This window comes from Anopheles marshallii, chromosome 3 (assembly GCF_943734725.1).
Source record: "Anopheles marshallii chromosome 3, idAnoMarsDA_429_01, whole genome shotgun sequence".
Lineage (NCBI taxonomy): Eukaryota > Metazoa > Arthropoda > Insecta > Diptera > Culicidae > Anopheles > Anopheles marshallii.
The window spans coordinates 38,033,096-38,052,577 of NC_071327.1; the positions used below are offsets into that span (position 1 = coordinate 38,033,096).

Below are 19,482 nucleotides of genomic sequence, written 5' to 3' on the forward strand. Positions count from 1 at the left end.
TCGGTCCACCATCCGAGATGACCAAACCACTAGATTAGTTGAATCAGATACAACTACACTATATCCTGATGAGCGAACAACTCAACGCGATACACAAACAACACGATCATACACTACAGTTGATTCTACGGATCAGTCCACCATCCGAGATGATCAAACCACTAGGTCAGTTGAGTCAGATACAACTACGCCATATCCTGATGGGAGAACAACTCAACGCGACACAGAAACAACACGATCAGACACTACAGTAGATTCTACGGATCGGTCAACCATCCGAGATGATCAAATCAGTAGGTCAGTTGAGTCAGATACAACTACATCGTATCCTGATGAGCTAACAACTCAACGCGATACACAAACAACACGATCATACACTACAGTAGATTCTACAGATCGGTCCACCATCCGAGATGATCAAACCACTAGGTCAGTTGAGTCAGATACAACTACACTATATCCTGATGAGCGAACAACTCAACGCGATACACAAACAACACGATCATACACTACAGTAGATTCTACGGATCGGTCAACCATCCGAGATGACCAAACAACTAGGTCAGTTGAGTCAGATACAACTACACCCTATCCTGACGAGCGAACAACTCAACGCGATACACAAACAACACGATCAGATACTACAGTAGATTCTACGGATCGGTCAACCATCCGAGATGACCAAACAACTAGGGCAGTTGAGTCAGATACAACTACACCATATCCTGATGAGCGAACAACTCAACGCGATACAGAAACAACACGATCAGAAACTACAGTAGATTCTACGGATCGGTCAACCATCCGAGATGACCAAACAACTAGGGCAGTTGAGTCAGATACAACTACACCCTATCCTAACGAGCGAACAACTCAACGCGATACAGAAACAACACGATCAGACACTACAGTAGATTCTACGGATCGGTCAACCATCCGAGATGACCAAACAACTAGGGCAGTTGAGTCAGATACAACTACACCCTATCCTGACGAGCGAACAACTCAACGCGATACAGAAACAACACGATCATACACTACAGTTGATTCTACGGATCGGTCCACCATCCGAGATGATCAAACCACTAGGTCAGTTGAGTCAGATACAACTACACCATATCCTGATGAGCGAACAACTCAACGCGATACAGAAACAACACGATCATACACTACAGTAGATTCTACGGATTGGTCAACCATCCGAGATGATCAAACCAGTAGGTCAGTTGAGTCAGATACAACTACACCATATCCTGACGAGCGAACAACTCAACGCGATACACAAACAACACGATCATACACTACAGTAGATTCTATGGATCGGTCAACCATCCGAGATGATCAAACAACTAGGTCAGTTGAGTCAGATACAACCACACCCTATCCTAACGAGCGAACAACTCAACGCGATACACAAACAACACGATCAGACACTACAGTTGATTCTACAGATCGGTCCACCATCCAAGATGACCAAACCACTAGGTCAGTTGAGTCAGATACAACTACATCGTATCCTGATGAGCTAACAACTCAACGCGATACACAAACAACACGATCATACACTACAGTAGATTCTACAGATCGGTCAACCATCCGAGATGACCAAACAACTAGGTCAGTTGAGTCAGATACAACTACACCATATCCTGATGAGCGAACAACTCTACGCGATACAGAAACAACACGATCAGACACTGCGGTAGATTCTACGGATCGGTCAACCATCCGAGATGATCAAACCACTAGGTCAGTTGAGTCAGATACAACTACACCATATCCTGATGAGCGAACAATTCAAAGCGATACACAAACAACACGATCATACACTACAGTAGATTCTACGGATCGGTCAACCATCCGAGATGACCAAACCACTAGGTCAGTTGAGTCAGATACAACTACACCATATACTAACGAGCGAACAACTCAACGCGATACACAAACAACACGATCAGACACTACAGTTGATTCTACAGATCGGTCCACCATCCGAGATGATCAAACCACTAGGTCAGTTGAGTCAGATACAACTACACTATATCCTGATGAGCGAACAACTCAACGCGATACACAAACAACACGATCATACACTACAGTAGATTCTACGGATCGGTCAACCATCCGAGATGACCAAACAACTAGGTCAGTTGAGTCAGACACAACTACACCATATCCTGATGAGCGAACAACTCAACGCGATACAGAAACAACACGATCATACACTACAGTAGATTCTACGGATCGGTCAACCATCCGAGATGATCAAACCAGTAGGTCAGTTGAGTCAGATACAACTACACTATATCCTGATGAGCGAACAACTCAACGCGACACACAAACAACACGATCATACACTACAGTAGATTCTACGGATCGGTCAATCATCCGAGATGACCAAACAACTAGGTCAGTTGAGTCAGATACAACCACACCCTATCCTGACGAGCGAACAATTCAAAGCGATACACAAACAACACGATCATACACTACAGTAGATTCTACGGATCGGTCCACCATCCGAGATGACCAAACCACTAGGTCAGTTGAGTCAGATACAACTACACCATATACTAACGAGCGAACAACTCAACGCGATACACAAACAACACGATCAGACACTACAGTTGATTCTACAGATCGGTCCACCATCCGAGATGATCAAACCACTAGGTCAGTTGAGTCACATACAACTACACCATATCCTGATGAGCGAACAACTATACGCGATACAGAAACAACACGATCAGACACTACAGTTGATTCTACGGATCGGTCCACCATCCGAGATGACCAAACAACTAGGTCAGTTGAGTCAGATACAACTACACCATATCCTGACGAGCGAACAACTCTACGCGATACACAAACAACACGATCATACACTACAGTAGATTCTACGGATCGGTCAACCATCCGAGATGACCAAACAACTAGGTCAGTTGAGTCAGATACAACTACACCCTATCCTGATGAGCGAACAACTCAACGCGATACAGAAACAACACGATCATACACTACAGTAGATTCTACGGATCGGTCAACCATCCGAGATGATCAAACCAGTAGGTCAGTTGAGTCAGATACAACTACACCATATCCTGATGAGCGAACAACTCAACGCGATACACAAACAACACGATCATACACTACAGTAGATTCTACGGATCGGTCAACCATCCGAGATGACCAAACAACTAGGTCAGTTGAGTCAGACACAACTACACCATATCCTGATGAGCGAACAACTCAACGCGATAAAGAAACAACACGATCATACACTACAGTAGATTCTACGGATCGGTCAACCATCCGAGATGATCAAACCAGTAGGTCAGTTGAGTCAGATACAACTACACTATATCCTGATGAGCGAACAACTCAACGCGACACACAAACAACACGATCATACACTACAGTAGATTCTACGGATCGGTCAATCATCCGAGATGACCAAACAACTAGGTCAGTTGAGTCAGATACAACCACACCCTATCCTGACGAGCGAACAATTCAAAGCGATACACAAACAACACGATCATACACTACAGTTGATTCTACAGATCGGTCCACCATCCGAGATGATCAAACCACTAGGTCAGTTGAGTCAGATACAACTACACCATATCCTGATGAGCGAACAACTATACGCGATACAGAAACAACACGATCAGACACTACAGTTGATTCTACGGATCGGTCCACCATCCGAGATGACCAAACAACTAGTTCAGTTGAGTCAGATACAACTACACCATATCCTGACGAGCGAACAACTCAACGCGATACACAAACAACACGATCATACACTACAGTAGATTCTACGGATCGGTCCACCATCCGAGATGACCAAACAACTAGGTCAGTTGAGTCAGATACAACTACACTATATCCTGATGAGCGAACAACTCAACGCGATACACAAACAACACGATCATACACTACAGTAGATTCTACGGATCGGTCAACCATCCGAGATGATCAAACCAGTAGGTCAGTTGAGTCAGATACAACTACACCATATCCTGACGAGCGAACAACTCAACGCGATACAGAAACAACACGATCATACACTACAGTAGATTCTACGGATCGGTCCACCATCCGAGATGACCAAACAACTAGGTCAGTTGAGTCAGATACAACTACACCATATCCTGATGAGCGAACAACTCAACGCGATACAGAAACAACACGATCATACACTACAGTAGATTCTACGGATCGGTCAACCATCCGAGATGATCAAACCACTAGGTCAGTTGAGTCAGATACAACTACACTATATCCTGATGAGCGAACAACTCAACGCGATACACAAACAACACGATCATACACTACAGTAGATTCTACGGATCGGTCAACCATCCGAGATGATCAAACCAGTAGGTCAGTTGAGTCAGATACAACTACACCATATCCTGACGAGCGAACAACTCAACGCGATACAGAAACAACACGATCATACACTACAGTAGATTCTACGGATCGGTCCACCATCCGAGATGACCAAACAACTAGGTCAGTTGAGTCAGATACAACTACACCATATCCTGACGAGCGAACAACTCAACGCGATACACAAACAACACGATCATACACTACAGTAGATTCTACGGATCGGTCCACCATCCGAGATGACCAAACAACTAGGTCAGTTGAGTCAGATACAACTACACTATATCCTGATGAGCGAACAACTCAACGCGATACACAAACAACACGATCATACACTACAGTAGATTCTACGGATCGGTCAACCATCCGAGATGATCAAACCAGTAGGTCAGTTGAGTCAGATACAACTACACCATATCCTGACGAGCGAACAACTCAACGCGATACAGAAACAACACGATCATACACTACAGTAGATTCTACGGATCGGTCCACCATCCGAGATGACCAAACAACTAGGTCAGTTGAGTCAGATACAACTACACCATATCCTGATGAGCGAACAACTCAACGCGATACAGAAACAACACGATCATACACTACAGTAGATTCTACGGATCGGTCAACCATCCGAGATGATCAAACCAGTAGGTCAGTTGAGTCAGATACAACTACACCCTATCCTAACGAGCGAACAATTCAACGCGATACAGAAACAACACGATCATACACTACAGTTGATTCTACGGATCGGTCAACCATCCGAGATGACCAAACAACTAGGTCAGTTGAGTCAGCTACAACTACACCATATCCTAACGAGCGAACAACTCAACGCGATACAGAAACAACACGATCAGACACTACAGTAGATTCTACGGATCGGTCAACCATCCGAGATGACCAAACCACTAGGTCAGTTGAGTCAGATACAACTACACTATATCCTGATGAGCGAACAACTCAACGCGATACACAAACAACACGATCATACACTACAGTAGATTCTACGGATCGGTCAACCATCCGAGATGACCAAACAACTAGGTCAGTTGAGTCAGATACAACTACACCCTATCCTGACGAGCGAACAACTCAACGCGATACACAAACAACACGATCATACACTACAGTAGATTCTACGGATCGGTCAACCATCCGAGATGATCAAACAACTAGGTCAGTTGAGTCAGATACAACTACACCATATCCTGATGAGCGAACAACTCAACGCGATACACAAACAACACGATCATACACTACAGTTGATTCTACAGATCGGTCCACCATCCGAGATGATCAAACCACTAGGTCAGTTGAGTCAGATACAACTACACCATATCCTGATGAGCGAACAACTATACGCGATACAGAAACAACACGATCAGACACTACAGTTGATTCTACGGATCGGTCCACCATCCGAGATGACCAAACAACTAGTTCAGTTGAGTCAGATACAACTACACCATATCCTGACGAGCGAACAACTCAACGCGATACACAAACAACACGATCATACACTACAGTAGATTCTACGGATCGGTCCACCATCCGAGATGACCAAACAACTAGGTCAGTTGAGTCAGATACAACTACACTATATCCTGATGAGCGAACAACTCAACGCGATACACAAACAACACGATCATACACTACAGTAGATTCTACGGATCGGTCAACCATCCGAGATGATCAAACCAGTAGGTCAGTTGAGTCAGATACAACTACACCATATCCTGACGAGCGAACAACTCAACGCGATACAGAAACAACACGATCATACACTACAGTAGATTCTACGGATCGGTCCACCATCCGAGATGACCAAACAACTAGGTCAGTTGAGTCAGATACAACTACACCATATCCTGATGAGCGAACAACTCAACGCGATACAGAAACAACACGATCATACACTACAGTAGATTCTACGGATCGGTCAACCATCCGAGATGATCAAACCAGTAGGTCAGTTGAGTCAGATACAACTACACCCTATCCTAACGAGCGAACAATTCAACGCGATACAGAAACAACACGATCATACACTACAGTTGATTCTACGGATCGGTCAACCATCCGAGATGACCAAACAACTAGGTCAGTTGAGTCAGCTACAACTACACCATATCCTAACGAGCGAACAACTCAACGCGATACAGAAACAACACGATCAGACACTACAGTAGATTCTACGGATCGGTCAACCATCCGAGATGACCAAACCACTAGGTCAGTTGAGTCAGATACAACTACACTATATCCTGATGAGCGAACAACTCAACGCGATACACAAACAACACGATCATACACTACAGTAGATTCTACGGATCGGTCAACCATCCGAGATGACCAAACAACTAGGTCAGTTGAGTCAGATACAACTACACCCTATCCTGACGAGCGAACAACTCAACGCGATACACAAACAACACGATCATACACTACAGTAGATTCTACGGATCGGTCAACCATCCGAGATGATCAAACAACTAGGTCAGTTGAGTCAGATACAACTACACCATATCCTGATGAGCGAACAACTCAACGCGATACACAAACAACACGATCATACACTACAGTAGATTCTACGGATCGGTCAACCATCCGAGATGATCAAACAACTAGGTTAGTTGAGTCAGATACAACTACACCCTATCCTGATGAGCGAACAACTCTACGCGATACAGAAACAACACGATCATACACTACAGTAGATTCTACGGATCGGTCAACCATCCGAGATGACCAAACAACTAGGTCAGTTGAGTCAGATACAACTACACCATATCCTGATGAGCGAACAACTCAACGCGATACACAAACAACACGATCAGACACTGCGGTAGATTCTACGGATCGGTCAACCATCCGAGATGACCAAACAACTAGGTCAGTTGAGTCAGATACAACTACACCCTATCCTGATGAGCGAACAACTCAACGCGATACACAAACAACACGATCATACACTACAGTAGATTCTACGGATCGGTCAACCATCCGAGATGACCAAACAACTAGGTCAGTTGAGTCAGATACAACTACACTATATCCTGATGAGCGAACAACTCAACGCGATACACAAACAACACGATCATACACTACAGTAGATTCTACGGATCGGTCAACCATCCGAGATGACCAAACCACTAGGTCAGTTGAGTCAGATACATCTACACTATATCCTGATGAGCGAACAACTCAACGCGATACACAAACAACACGATCATACACTACAGTAGATTCTACGGATCGGTCAACCATCCGAGATGACCAAACAACTAGGTCAGTTGAGTCAGATACAACTACACCCTATCCTGATGAGCGAACAACTCAACGCGATACAGAAACAACACGATCATACACTACAGTAGATTCTACGGATCGGTCAACCATCCGAGATGACCAAACCACTAGGTCAGTTGAGTCAGATACAACTACACCATATACTAACGAGCGAACAACTCAACGCGATACACAAACAACACGATCAGACACTACAGTTGATTCTACAGATCGGTCCACCATCCGAGATGATCAAACCACTAGGTCAGTTGAGTCAGATACAACTACACCATATCCTGATGAGCGAACAACTATACGCGATACAGAAACAACACGATCAGACACTACAGTTGATTCTACGGATCGGTCCACCATCCGAGATGACCAAACAACTAGGTCAGTTGAGTCAGATACAACTACACCATATCCTGACGAGCGAACAACTCTACGCGATACACAAACAACACGATCATACACTACAGTTGATTCTACGGATCGGTCAACCATCCGAGATGATCAAACAACTAGGTCAGTTGAGTCAGATACATCTACACTATATCCTGATGAGCGAACAACTCAACGCGATACACAAACAACACGATCATACACTACAGTAGATTCTACGGATCGGTCAACCATCCGAGATGACCAAACCACTAGGTCAGTTGAGTCAGATACATCTACACTATATCCTGATGAGCGAACAACTCAACGCGATACACAAACAACACGATCATACACTACAGTAGATTCTACGGATCGGTCAACCATCCGAGATGACCAAACAACTAGGTCAGTTGAGTCAGATACAACTACACCCTATCCTGATGAGCGAACAACTCAACGCGATACAGAAACAACACGATCATACACTACAGTAGATTCTACGGATCGGTCAATCATCCGAGATGACCAAACAACTAGGTCAGTTGAGTCAGATACAACCACATCCTATCCTGACGAGCGAACAACTCTACGCGATACAGAAACAACACGATCAGACACTACAGTAGATTCTACGGATCGGTCAACCATCCGAGATGACCAAACAACTAGGTCAGTAGAGTCAGATACAACTACACCCTATCCTGACGAGCGAACAACTCAACGCGATACACAAACAACACGATCAGATACTACAGTAGATTCTACGGATCGGTCAACCATCCGAGATGATCAAACCACTAGGTCAGTTGAGTCAGATACAACTACACCCTATCCTAACGAGCGAACAACTCAACGCGATACAGAAACAACACGATCATACACTACAGTAGATTCTACGGATCGGTCAACCATCCGAGATGACCAAACAACTAGGTCAGTTGAGTCAGATACAACTACACCCTATCCTGACGAGCGAACAACTCAACGCGATACAGAAACAACACGATCATACACTACAGTAGATTCTACGGATCGGTCCACCATCCGAGATGATCAAACCACTAGGTCAGTTGAGTTAGATACAACTACACCATATCCTGATGAGCGAACAACTCAACGCGATACACAAACAACACGATCATACACTACAGTAGATTCTACGGATCGGTCAACCATCCGAGATGATCAAACCACTAGGTCAGTTGAGTCAGATACAACTACACCGTATCCTGATGAGCGAACAACTCAACGCGATACAGAAACAACACGATCATACACTACAGTTGATTCTACGGATCGGTCCACCATCCGAGATGACCAAACAATTAGGTCAGTTGAGTCAGATACAACTACACCCTATCCTAACGAGCGAACAATTCAAAGCGATACAGAAACAACACGATCATACACTACAGTTGATTCTACGGATCGGTCAACCATCCGAGATGACCAAACAACTAGGTCAGTTGAGTCAGATACAACTACACCATATCCTGATGAACGAACAACTCAACGCGATACACAAACAACACGATCAGACACTACAGTAGATTCTACGGATCGGTCAACCATCCGAGATGACCAAACCACTAGGTCAGTTGAGTCAGATACATCTACACTATATCCTGACGAGCGAATAACTCAACGCGATACAGAAACAACACGATCATACACTACAATAGATTCTACGGATCGGTCAACCATCCGAGATGATCAAACCACTAGGTCAGTTGAGTCAGATACAACTACACTATATCCTGATGAGCGAACAACTCAACGCGACACACAAACAACACGATCATACACTACAGTAGATTCTACGGATCGGTCAACCATCCGAGATGACCAAACAACTAGGTCAGTTGAGTCAGATACAACTATACCATATCCTGATGAACAAACAACTCAACGCGATACACAAACAACACGATCAGACACTACAGTAGATTCTACGGATCGGTCAACCATCCGAGATGACCAAACAACTAGGTCAGTTGAGTCAGACACAACTACACCCTATCCTAACGAGCGAACAACTCAACGCGATACAGAAACAACACGATCATACAATACAGTAGATTCTACGGATCGGTCAACCATCCGAGATGACCAAACAACTAGGTCAGTTGAGTCAGATACAACTACACCCTATCCTGACGAGCGAACAACTCAACGCGATACAGAAACAACACGATCATACACTACAGTTGATTCTACGGATCGGTCAATCATCCAAGATGATCATACTACTCGAGTAACTGAGGTAGAAACAACAAAGCTGTATTATGATGAACGAATTGCTCTGGACGATACAGAAACATCACAATCACATACCACATTTGATGACACTGACCCGAACGCTAGTGAAATGAAAGGACATGACTTTTTAACTACATCACGTACAAATGACATCACTTCGACGTTACCATCCTTCAATATCAATATGGGCACAAAAATTGTTTCTGAAACTGATGAAAGTTACGGTTCAACTGAAGGATCAATAACCACCGCTATTTATCCAAGTGAAATGCCAAATAATTCAAGTTTGCTACCAGCCACCAAAGCCTGCCAATCCACAAAAGAGTGCACTGAGAATGAAATATGTGTAAAGTCACAATGTTTCGTACTATGTAACTCAACCAACCTTCCCCCTAACACTCCTTGTGCAAGAGGTATTATAGCTGCCTTCAAATCTGACCAATTTACCTACACCTATTTTTGTTTCTGTAAATATGATTTATCTGAAAACCTATTCTTTCTATGTTTTCCCTTGTTTCAATTCTCCTAACTTCCTTTGATTCTATTATACCTGTCATTCCCTGTTTTAATGCTTTCCAATTCGTTTCGACTTTTTTCTTCCTGAATTTTTGCTTTTCCTATGCTAATTCCTAACAAAATCATTGTACTAATTCATATTTTTAAATAACTATTGATAACAAATACAGAACCACCAGGGTCGCCAAAAACTCCCGAGCCTTGCCAATCTGATAACGACTGTCTCGGTAATGAAGCGTGTTACATGGGCTTATGCGAAAATCCTTGCTTATTTGACGGCGTTTGTGCGGATACAGCTACATGCCAGGCTAAAATGCATCGACCTATTTGCACTTGTCCACCAGGACATGAGGGTAACCCAACCATCAAATGCACAGTGCTGGAGCCAAGTAAGCAACACAAAATAATTATCGCTTTTTTAATTATAACTGATACTCTAATTAAACTAAGAATGTTAGTTGTAAAATCCAATATCACCGTCAACAACACAAGTGCTTTATCATGTCAATTTCAATTTGCATTATCATCGATTTTCGATTACTTTATATCTGTGGTGTAAATTCATTCCAAGGCACGAAAATTGTCTTCCTTGTACTTTATGTATATATTGGCACATTTATCACATGTACGAAACCACTTTCTTTTCATATGTTTGCACCATTCAGTACAATGCACCACAAATGATGAATGTTCACTTACGGAAGCCTGTGTTGGAAACGTGTGCCATAGACCGTGTGATGTAAAGAATCCTTGTACAACAAATGCGGTTTGCATCAATACTAATCACGGTACTGACTGCAGTTGCATCGACGGATATCATGGCAACGGTTTTGTGCAATGCATACCAGGTAAGATAACTTACAACGCATGGTCGGATCATTACGACAAATCAATTATTGTAACTTCGGCCAAGCAATACTTATTAAAAGTTAACTTTTCAGTCACAACAGTTGGTTCGGTTTGCCAATACAATGAAGATTGTCCGCCGGATAAGCTATGCGATCGTTTGAACCGTATCTGTATTAATCCATGCCAGAGCGATTCCTGTGGCGATAATGCAGATTGCTATCCGGTGAATCATGGAATCGATTGTCGGTGCCGACCAGGTTACGCTGGTAATGCTTACATTGAATGTACACAGCCTCAAGGATGCCTATCTGATCGACAGTGCAACGATAACGAGGCGTGCGTTAACGGACGTTGTGCATCACCTTGCCAATGTGGACCGAATGCTATGTGCGATGTGAAGAAGCATAAGGCCATCTGCCGTTGCCCACCAGGGTACGGCGGTAATGCACGCATAGGATGCAATCCACCAAGCAACCCATGTGATCCAAACCCATGCGGAATCAATGCAATGTGTGAAGTAGATAATGGCAGTCCTGTGTGCTTCTGCCCACGTGGATTAACCGGAAATCCTTTCAAGAATTGCAGTAAGTATAGCAATTAACAATACTTCACTTGTTCCATGTTATCTTATTACTATTTTTTAACTTGTAAAAATATTCTTTCTGCTTCTTTTAACATCAGTTCCTGAAGGTGACGAATGCACACCTAATCCATGCGGTCCCAACTCGGGATGCCGGAGAATTAACGGTAAAGCGACGTGTTTCTGTTTGCCAGAGTTTGAAGGAAATCCACCACAGACACCATGTACACTGCCACAAAATCCATGCGTTCCGTCACCGTGCGGGCCCAACACGCAATGCACAATACTGAGCAACGGTTATGCAAAATGTACTTGTGTTCCTGGATACATCGAAAGTCCCAATACGATTCGCGGTTGTGTGGAACCTTCTACTCCATGCGATCCGAATCCCTGCGGCTTTGGAGCAATATGTGATGCTACGCGAAATCCCGTGTGCTACTGTCCAGATTCGATGATCGGCAACCCGTATCGTAGCTGTTTCGAACCGGTCATGACACCGGAATTATGTCAGCCCGGACCATGCGGTGCGAATGCCGATTGCTACGTCGCGGAAGGCCGAGAACAGTGTTACTGCAAGCCGAACTTTATTGGAGACCCTTACGGAGGGTGCGTGGAGCAGCCTAGATCAGTATGCGAACCAAACCCTTGCGCTCCTGGAGCCGAGTGCGTGCTGCTAGTGGATGGTTCTCCGGGATGTCGATGCCCGCCAGGATTGAGCGGAGATCCAACGACAACCGGTTGCCATGCCTTCGAATGTCTGAACGATGACCAATGTGCCACAGATAAGGCTTGTATCGGATTTCGGTGTTCCGATCCGTGTCCGGGATCATGCGGTACGGGAGCGCACTGTCGTGTAGAGAAGCATCATCCAGTATGTTTCTGTGACACTGGTTTGACAGGCAATCCCGCCATTCAATGCTACAGCTTAGATGAACGGCCTCGGGACGCCTGCAATCCTAGCCCGTGTGGTGCAAATGCTCGATGCTCGATGAGAAACAAACGTCCAGTCTGTAAGTGCCTAACAAACTATCACGGTGATCCGCGTAAAGGCTGCAAACCGGAATGCGATATCAACTCTGACTGTACACCCGACAAATCTTGCATCAATCACAAGTGTGTTTCACCTTGTGCATTAGGAACGGTTTGCGGTGTGAATGCGGAATGCAGCGTTAACTACCATACACCAATGTGTAAATGTCCTTCAGGCTACACCGGAGATGCCTTCGTACAATGTGTCCCGATACCAGAGGACAGAAACATGACTAGACAGCCATGCTTGTCCGATCCGTGTGGTCCTGGAGAAATATGTTCAATCTATGGGAACGATGTAGCACTTTGCGATCCGTGCGTGGCCCCGGACGCAATTCACAATCCCCGATGTCGACCGCAATGTGTGTTGAACACAGACTGTCCATTCAACATGGCCTGTCTGCAGTCACAGTGTCAAGATCCTTGTCCAGGATCGTGTGGATATAACGCTCTCTGCACCGTAGAACGTCATCGACCCGTTTGCTATTGCCCGCCAAACATGCAGGGAAACCCTTACGAGCAATGCAAACCACAAGAAAGTCCACGGGAAACGTGCGATAGCATTCGATGCGGTGCAAACACCCAATGCAAACAGCAGAACGGAGCTTTAGCATGTGTATGTAAGAAAAATTACTTCGGAGACCCGTTAGTAGGATGCCGGCCGGAATGTGTGCTGAATACAGATTGTCCGATCAGTAAGGCGTGCGTAAATTCACGCTGCTTTGATCCATGCGTTGATGCGTGTGGTGTGAATGCGCAATGTAAGGTTGTCAATCATTTGCCAATCTGTTACTGTCCGCCCACGCACACCGGCGATGCACTGGTCGCGTGCACCGAACGCACATATCTTCCGCCGGATAATACGCCCTGTGACCCCAATCCATGTGGTCCGAACAGTAAATGTCGCTCGACACCGGATGGTTATGCCATCTGCTCGTGCTTACCGGGATACCGGGGAGTGCCGCCAGCCTGCCAAGCAGAATGTATGATCAATGCAGAGTGTCCGCAGAATAAAGCATGTATCAACCTGAAATGTGCCGATCCATGCCCGGGTACGTGCGGTGTCGGTGCACGATGTGAAGTGCTAAACCATAATCCGATATGTAGCTGCGGTGCCAACCAGCAGGGTGATCCGTTTGTGATTTGTGAATCTCGCCAGAATGAACCACCGAAGGAGCAACGAAACCCTTGTGATCCTTCTCCGTGTGGACCAAACTCACTGTGTCAAGTACGCGGCCGACGACCGGTGTGCTCGTGTCAACCGAACTTCATTGGGTCTCCGCCCGCCTGCCGTCCGGAGTGTGTGTTAAGTTCGGAGTGTCCACAGGACAAAGCGTGTATTAACGAAAAGTGCCAGAATCCGTGTGCAAACGCTTGCGGAGCGAATGCTGACTGTCACATTGTGGCGCATTCAGCGTTCTGCAGCTGTCGTGCAGGATTTGAAGGAGATGCATTCATCGGTTGCTCCGCTGTTCCGAAGGACACACCAAGGGACGTTTGCTATCCGAACCCGTGTGCAGAAAATGCAATATGCAGTGACCATAACGGTGCTGCAAAGTGTACATGCATAACACCATATCTGGGAGATCCATATAATACGGGATGTAGACCGGAGTGTGTTTTGAACTCTGACTGCCCCAGCCACACGGCGTGCGTCAATCAACATTGCCGCGATCCGTGTCCGGGTGTGTGCGGTACGAACGCGGATTGTACCGTAGCTAACCATATACCGGTGTGCGAATGTAGCCGTGGATACGTGGGTGATCCGTTCCGCGGCTGTCGTAAGGATATTCCTCCACCGGTGGCACCGAAAGATCCATGCGCTTCCTGCCCATCGAACAGTGTATGCCGTGTAGTGGGAGGACGGCCAACATGCTCCTGTGCCGAGGGATACCGTGGAACGCCACCGGCATGCAGACCGGAATGTTCTAGTAACGAGGAATGTCCCCACGACCGTAGCTGCATTAACTTAAAATGCAAAGATCCTTGTCCAGGATTGTGTGGAATCAATGCACAGTGCCAAGTTATCAACCACAAACCGTTCTGCAGCTGCCAGCGTGACATGATCGGTAATCCATTCGAACAGTGCTATCCGAAACCAGCGGAACCTTTACATCCGTGCCAGCCAAGCCCATGTGGAGCTTACTCTGAATGTCGTGAAATTGATAACCGTGCGGTCTGCACATGTGCAGCCGGTATGCTGGGTGCTCCACCAAACTGCAGACCGGAGTGCGAAACGGATCAGGATTGCCCGTCAAATCGTGCATGCTTCAACCAGAAGTGTCGTGATCCGTGCGTGGGATCGTGTGGCTACAATGCGGACTGTGTTGCCCGCAACCATCGACCGGAATGTTATTGTGTTAATGGTTTCGAAGGGGATCCATACAGTGGTTGCAATCCAGTCGGTAAGTGTCCGTCCTTTTCTATTTCTCGAAAACTTCAATATCCGCTCTTCGCGGATACTATGTTTTACAACATTTCGTCCAGTTACCTACTCTAACGCATCTGTCCGACAGTGTCAGTAGACTGAACGGTTTATGTCCATTAACAAACTAAATATAGAATTTACTATTGTTTTACCTTTAAATGACTTAATACCATACACTTTTTGTAGCGATTAAACGGGATGAAGTTATTGAACCATGTAATCCGTCGCCTTGCGGATCGAATGCGATCTGCAAGGACCGTAACGGAGCTGGTTCGTGTGCATGCATGCCCAATTATTTCGGTGATCCATACGTCAACTGCAGACCGGAATGCGTTCAAAGTTCAGAATGTCCGACAACCAAGGCATGCGTTAACATGCGCTGTATCGATCCATGCCTTGGTACTTGCGGGCCAAATAGTGAATGTCGTGTACATAACCACTCGCCGTACTGTAGCTGTAGTCCCGGTTATACAGGCAATCCATCACAGGCTTGCCGTCCTATTGTGGTAGAAAGTAAGATATCTGTCCAGACAATCTGTCCTATCACTCCTGGTAAATGGATTCACTTTCACTAACGTGTAATATACACACACATTCCATCTTCTATTCTTCTCTTCCAACTTTTGCACGTTTTGCTATGGTTTTACACCTGTCACCTATCGTATTAGACCTTCCCGCTCGCCATCCGATTGATCCCTGCACGCCGTCTCCATGCGGACCGTACAGCATATGCAGGGTGCTAGACGGTCATCCGGTTTGCTCGTGTCAAATCAGTTGTTCCGGCGTTCCTCCCAACTGTCGTCCAGAGTGTCTTATCAATGCCGAATGTCCGCGCGATAGAACGTGCCTAAACCAGCGTTGTATTGATGCTTGCCCGGGTACATGCGGCATGAATGCGCGGTGCCGTGTGGTGAACCACAATCCTATTTGCAGCTGTAACGCTGGATTTACTGGTGACCCGTTTGTGCAGTGCTCACCAGAGCCAAGTAAGCTATTAGTCCTGGCCAATGCAAGCTACTTGCCAAGCATTAAACCTCCTAGCTTTTTCGCTTAGTGCAAATGCTGTTTTCCACGCTCTTTTCCAGTTGAATATCAATTGTTCAATATCATTTTCCCTTTTTCTCCATTTGTCGCCTCTTCCCAACGTATGTGTTTGCAAACGATAAAGCACAACCTGTGTTGCAGGAAGAGTACAGGAATCCATGTCAACCATCGCCGTGTGGAGTAAACTCTTTGTGCAAAGTGCACAACAATCGTGCAGTTTGTTCGTGTCTGCCCAATTACGTGGGCCGTCCACCAAACTGTAGGCCCGAGTGTACCGTAGATTCTGAATGTCCTATGAATTTGGCCTGCATCAATGAAAAATGCGGCAATCCTTGCCTTGGATCTTGTGGAGTAAATACCGAATGCGTTGTAGTTGCTCACAAACCTTTATGTAGCTGCTCACCAGGCTACAGTGGGGATCCATTCGCTGGATGCAGCATCATTCGGAGTAAGCCATTAGTAACCGTAGCGAAACAACTTGTAGAGGCGATAAGGCAGCTATGCATAATACTTTACGAATTGCAAATAATTACTGCTTCAGAGGCAAAAGTAATGCTTCTGGCTTTAAAAATTACCTCAGAGTATTGGCTAAAATCTAAACACGCTTGTTGGATGGGTACACATGTTACATTCCACACAAAAGCTACAAAAATTCAACATTACACTATATAACAATGTTTACACCAACAACGATGATATTTGTGATTTGTGTATTGACGGGTATAAGATCATGAATAACTCAAGTATATTTATATACTTCACCACACTACACTACACTGACATACTTTAGAGGCTGTGCATGACGCACGTGTAATACACCCAAAGATACCCCCAAGTTTGCTCTAGATAGCTGAGTAAATCACATATATGCTTCATCTGAATCTTTATATCAATTCGATGGCACACACGAAAACTTGATTCCCATAACCCTAATGTAACATTAAGTAAAGCTATTACATGTATTTGCTAAATTTTAAAACCTCGATTGATGAACAATTGCTTCAATATTTTAATGGCAAAAGGTAACAGCTATTTTACAAACTATCTTACATACTTCGTTCACTTTTCAGTCGTTCAAGAAGAAACGCCCATGCCATGTAATCCCAGCCCGTGTGGAGCGAATGCAATTTGCAAAGAACGTAATGGTGCGGGATCATGCACCTGTGCACCGGAATACTTTGGTGATCCATACGTTGGATGTCGTCCAGAGTGTGTTATGAATAGCGATTGTCCTAGAACTCGTGCCTGCATTAATAACAAATGTCAAGATCCGTGCCCTGGAACATGCGGTGTTAATGCTGAATGTCACGTTGTAAATCATTCACCGAGCTGCGTTTGCGTGGCTGGGTACATAGGAAACCCATTCACCGAATGTAGGCCCAAGCCAGAAAGTAAGAAATTCTTTACAAAACAAATCTATCAGCAATGTCTGCTCTGGCCAAGAAATTCTGTTTACTGATGCATTTTTCCTCGCGTTTTTTTTTCCTTGCTCGAATATTACATTTAGTTCGAGATGAGCCGGTAGTTCAACCATGTCAACCGTCACCATGTGGTCCGAATAGTATTTGTCGCGTGTTGAACAACCACGCTGTATGCACTTGCCAGCAGAACTATATCGGATCTCCGCCGAACTGTCGTCCGGAGTGTGTGGTCAGCTCTGAGTGTCCTCTGGACAAATCATGTGTTAAGATGCAATGTACGGATCCCTGCCCAGGGACGTGTGGTTTTAATGCCCGTTGTCAGGTGGTAAACCACAATCCGATATGCAGTTGCAAGGCTGGTTTTACAGGAGATCCTTTTGTGCGATGTGTACCAGAAGAACGTAAGGATAACCAAATCGAACGTAGTTGCGTCGTGTTTGCAAGATTACAACAAATTTCTTTTCCTCCCTGCAAACGTATTTTTTTCGACGCGTAGGTCGTCCAGTCGTGCAGGAAACACCTGCCGATCCTTGTATTCCTTCCCCATGTGGACCGAATTCTCAGTGTAAAGCGGTTGGACATACTGCCGCCTGCTCTTGTCTTCCAAACTACATCGGACGTGCACCGCACTGTCGCCCCGAGTGCACTTCCAACTCGCAGTGCACTCCAATGAAAGCTTGTATTAACGAGCGGTGTGGTGATCCTTGCCCTGGATCATGTGGTTCAAATGCGCTCTGCACTGTACAAAATCATCAGCCCAACTGTCGTTGTATCGAAGGATACGAAGGAGATCCATACACTTCATGTGCTCTTGTGATAAGTAAGAATCGGTTCAAACATACCGTTACAACTAAACGAAACTATCAATTCTCTGACTCAAATACCTTTTTGTTTCTTCATAATTTTTGTGGATTTCAACATTAACCTCAACTCTAGTACATCGAGAACCAGAAATTGTAGACCCCTGCAATCCCTCCCCGTGTGGTATTAATGCCGATTGTAACGTACGCAACAATGCCGGATCATGCACATGTGTGCAGGATTACTTCGGTGATCCTTATCACGAGTGCCGTCCCGAGTGTATGCTCAGCTCGGATTGTGCAAATACGCGGGCATGCTTGAACAACAAATGCGTCGACCCATGTCCGGGCATGTGCGGTCTGAATGCTGAGTGTTTCGTCATGAATCATTCACCTTCCTGTTCTTGTCTGCCGGGCTACACTGGCAACCCATCACAAGCATGTCGCGAGATACCGAAACGTAGGTTTTTGAAACGCTCG

General features: G+C 45.3%; 1 protein-coding gene across 1 annotated transcript in view; it reads left to right on the forward strand.

Moving 5' to 3' along the window:
- The window catches only part of LOC128712564 (uncharacterized), a 93,904-nt gene that overhangs the window by 37,041 nt on the left and 37,381 nt on the right, over window positions 1-19,482 (forward strand). Inside the window, 11 exon segments of the mRNA XM_053807457.1 lie at window positions 11,022-11,240; window positions 11,517-11,699; window positions 11,793-12,284; window positions 12,382-15,714; window positions 15,924-16,250; window positions 16,406-16,723; window positions 16,906-17,229; window positions 17,852-18,172; window positions 18,289-18,603; window positions 18,699-19,022; window positions 19,139-19,462. Coding sequence (XP_053663432.1) covers window positions 11,022-11,240; window positions 11,517-11,699; window positions 11,793-12,284; window positions 12,382-15,714; window positions 15,924-16,250; window positions 16,406-16,723; window positions 16,906-17,229; window positions 17,852-18,172; window positions 18,289-18,603; window positions 18,699-19,022; window positions 19,139-19,462 — 6,480 coding nt within the window.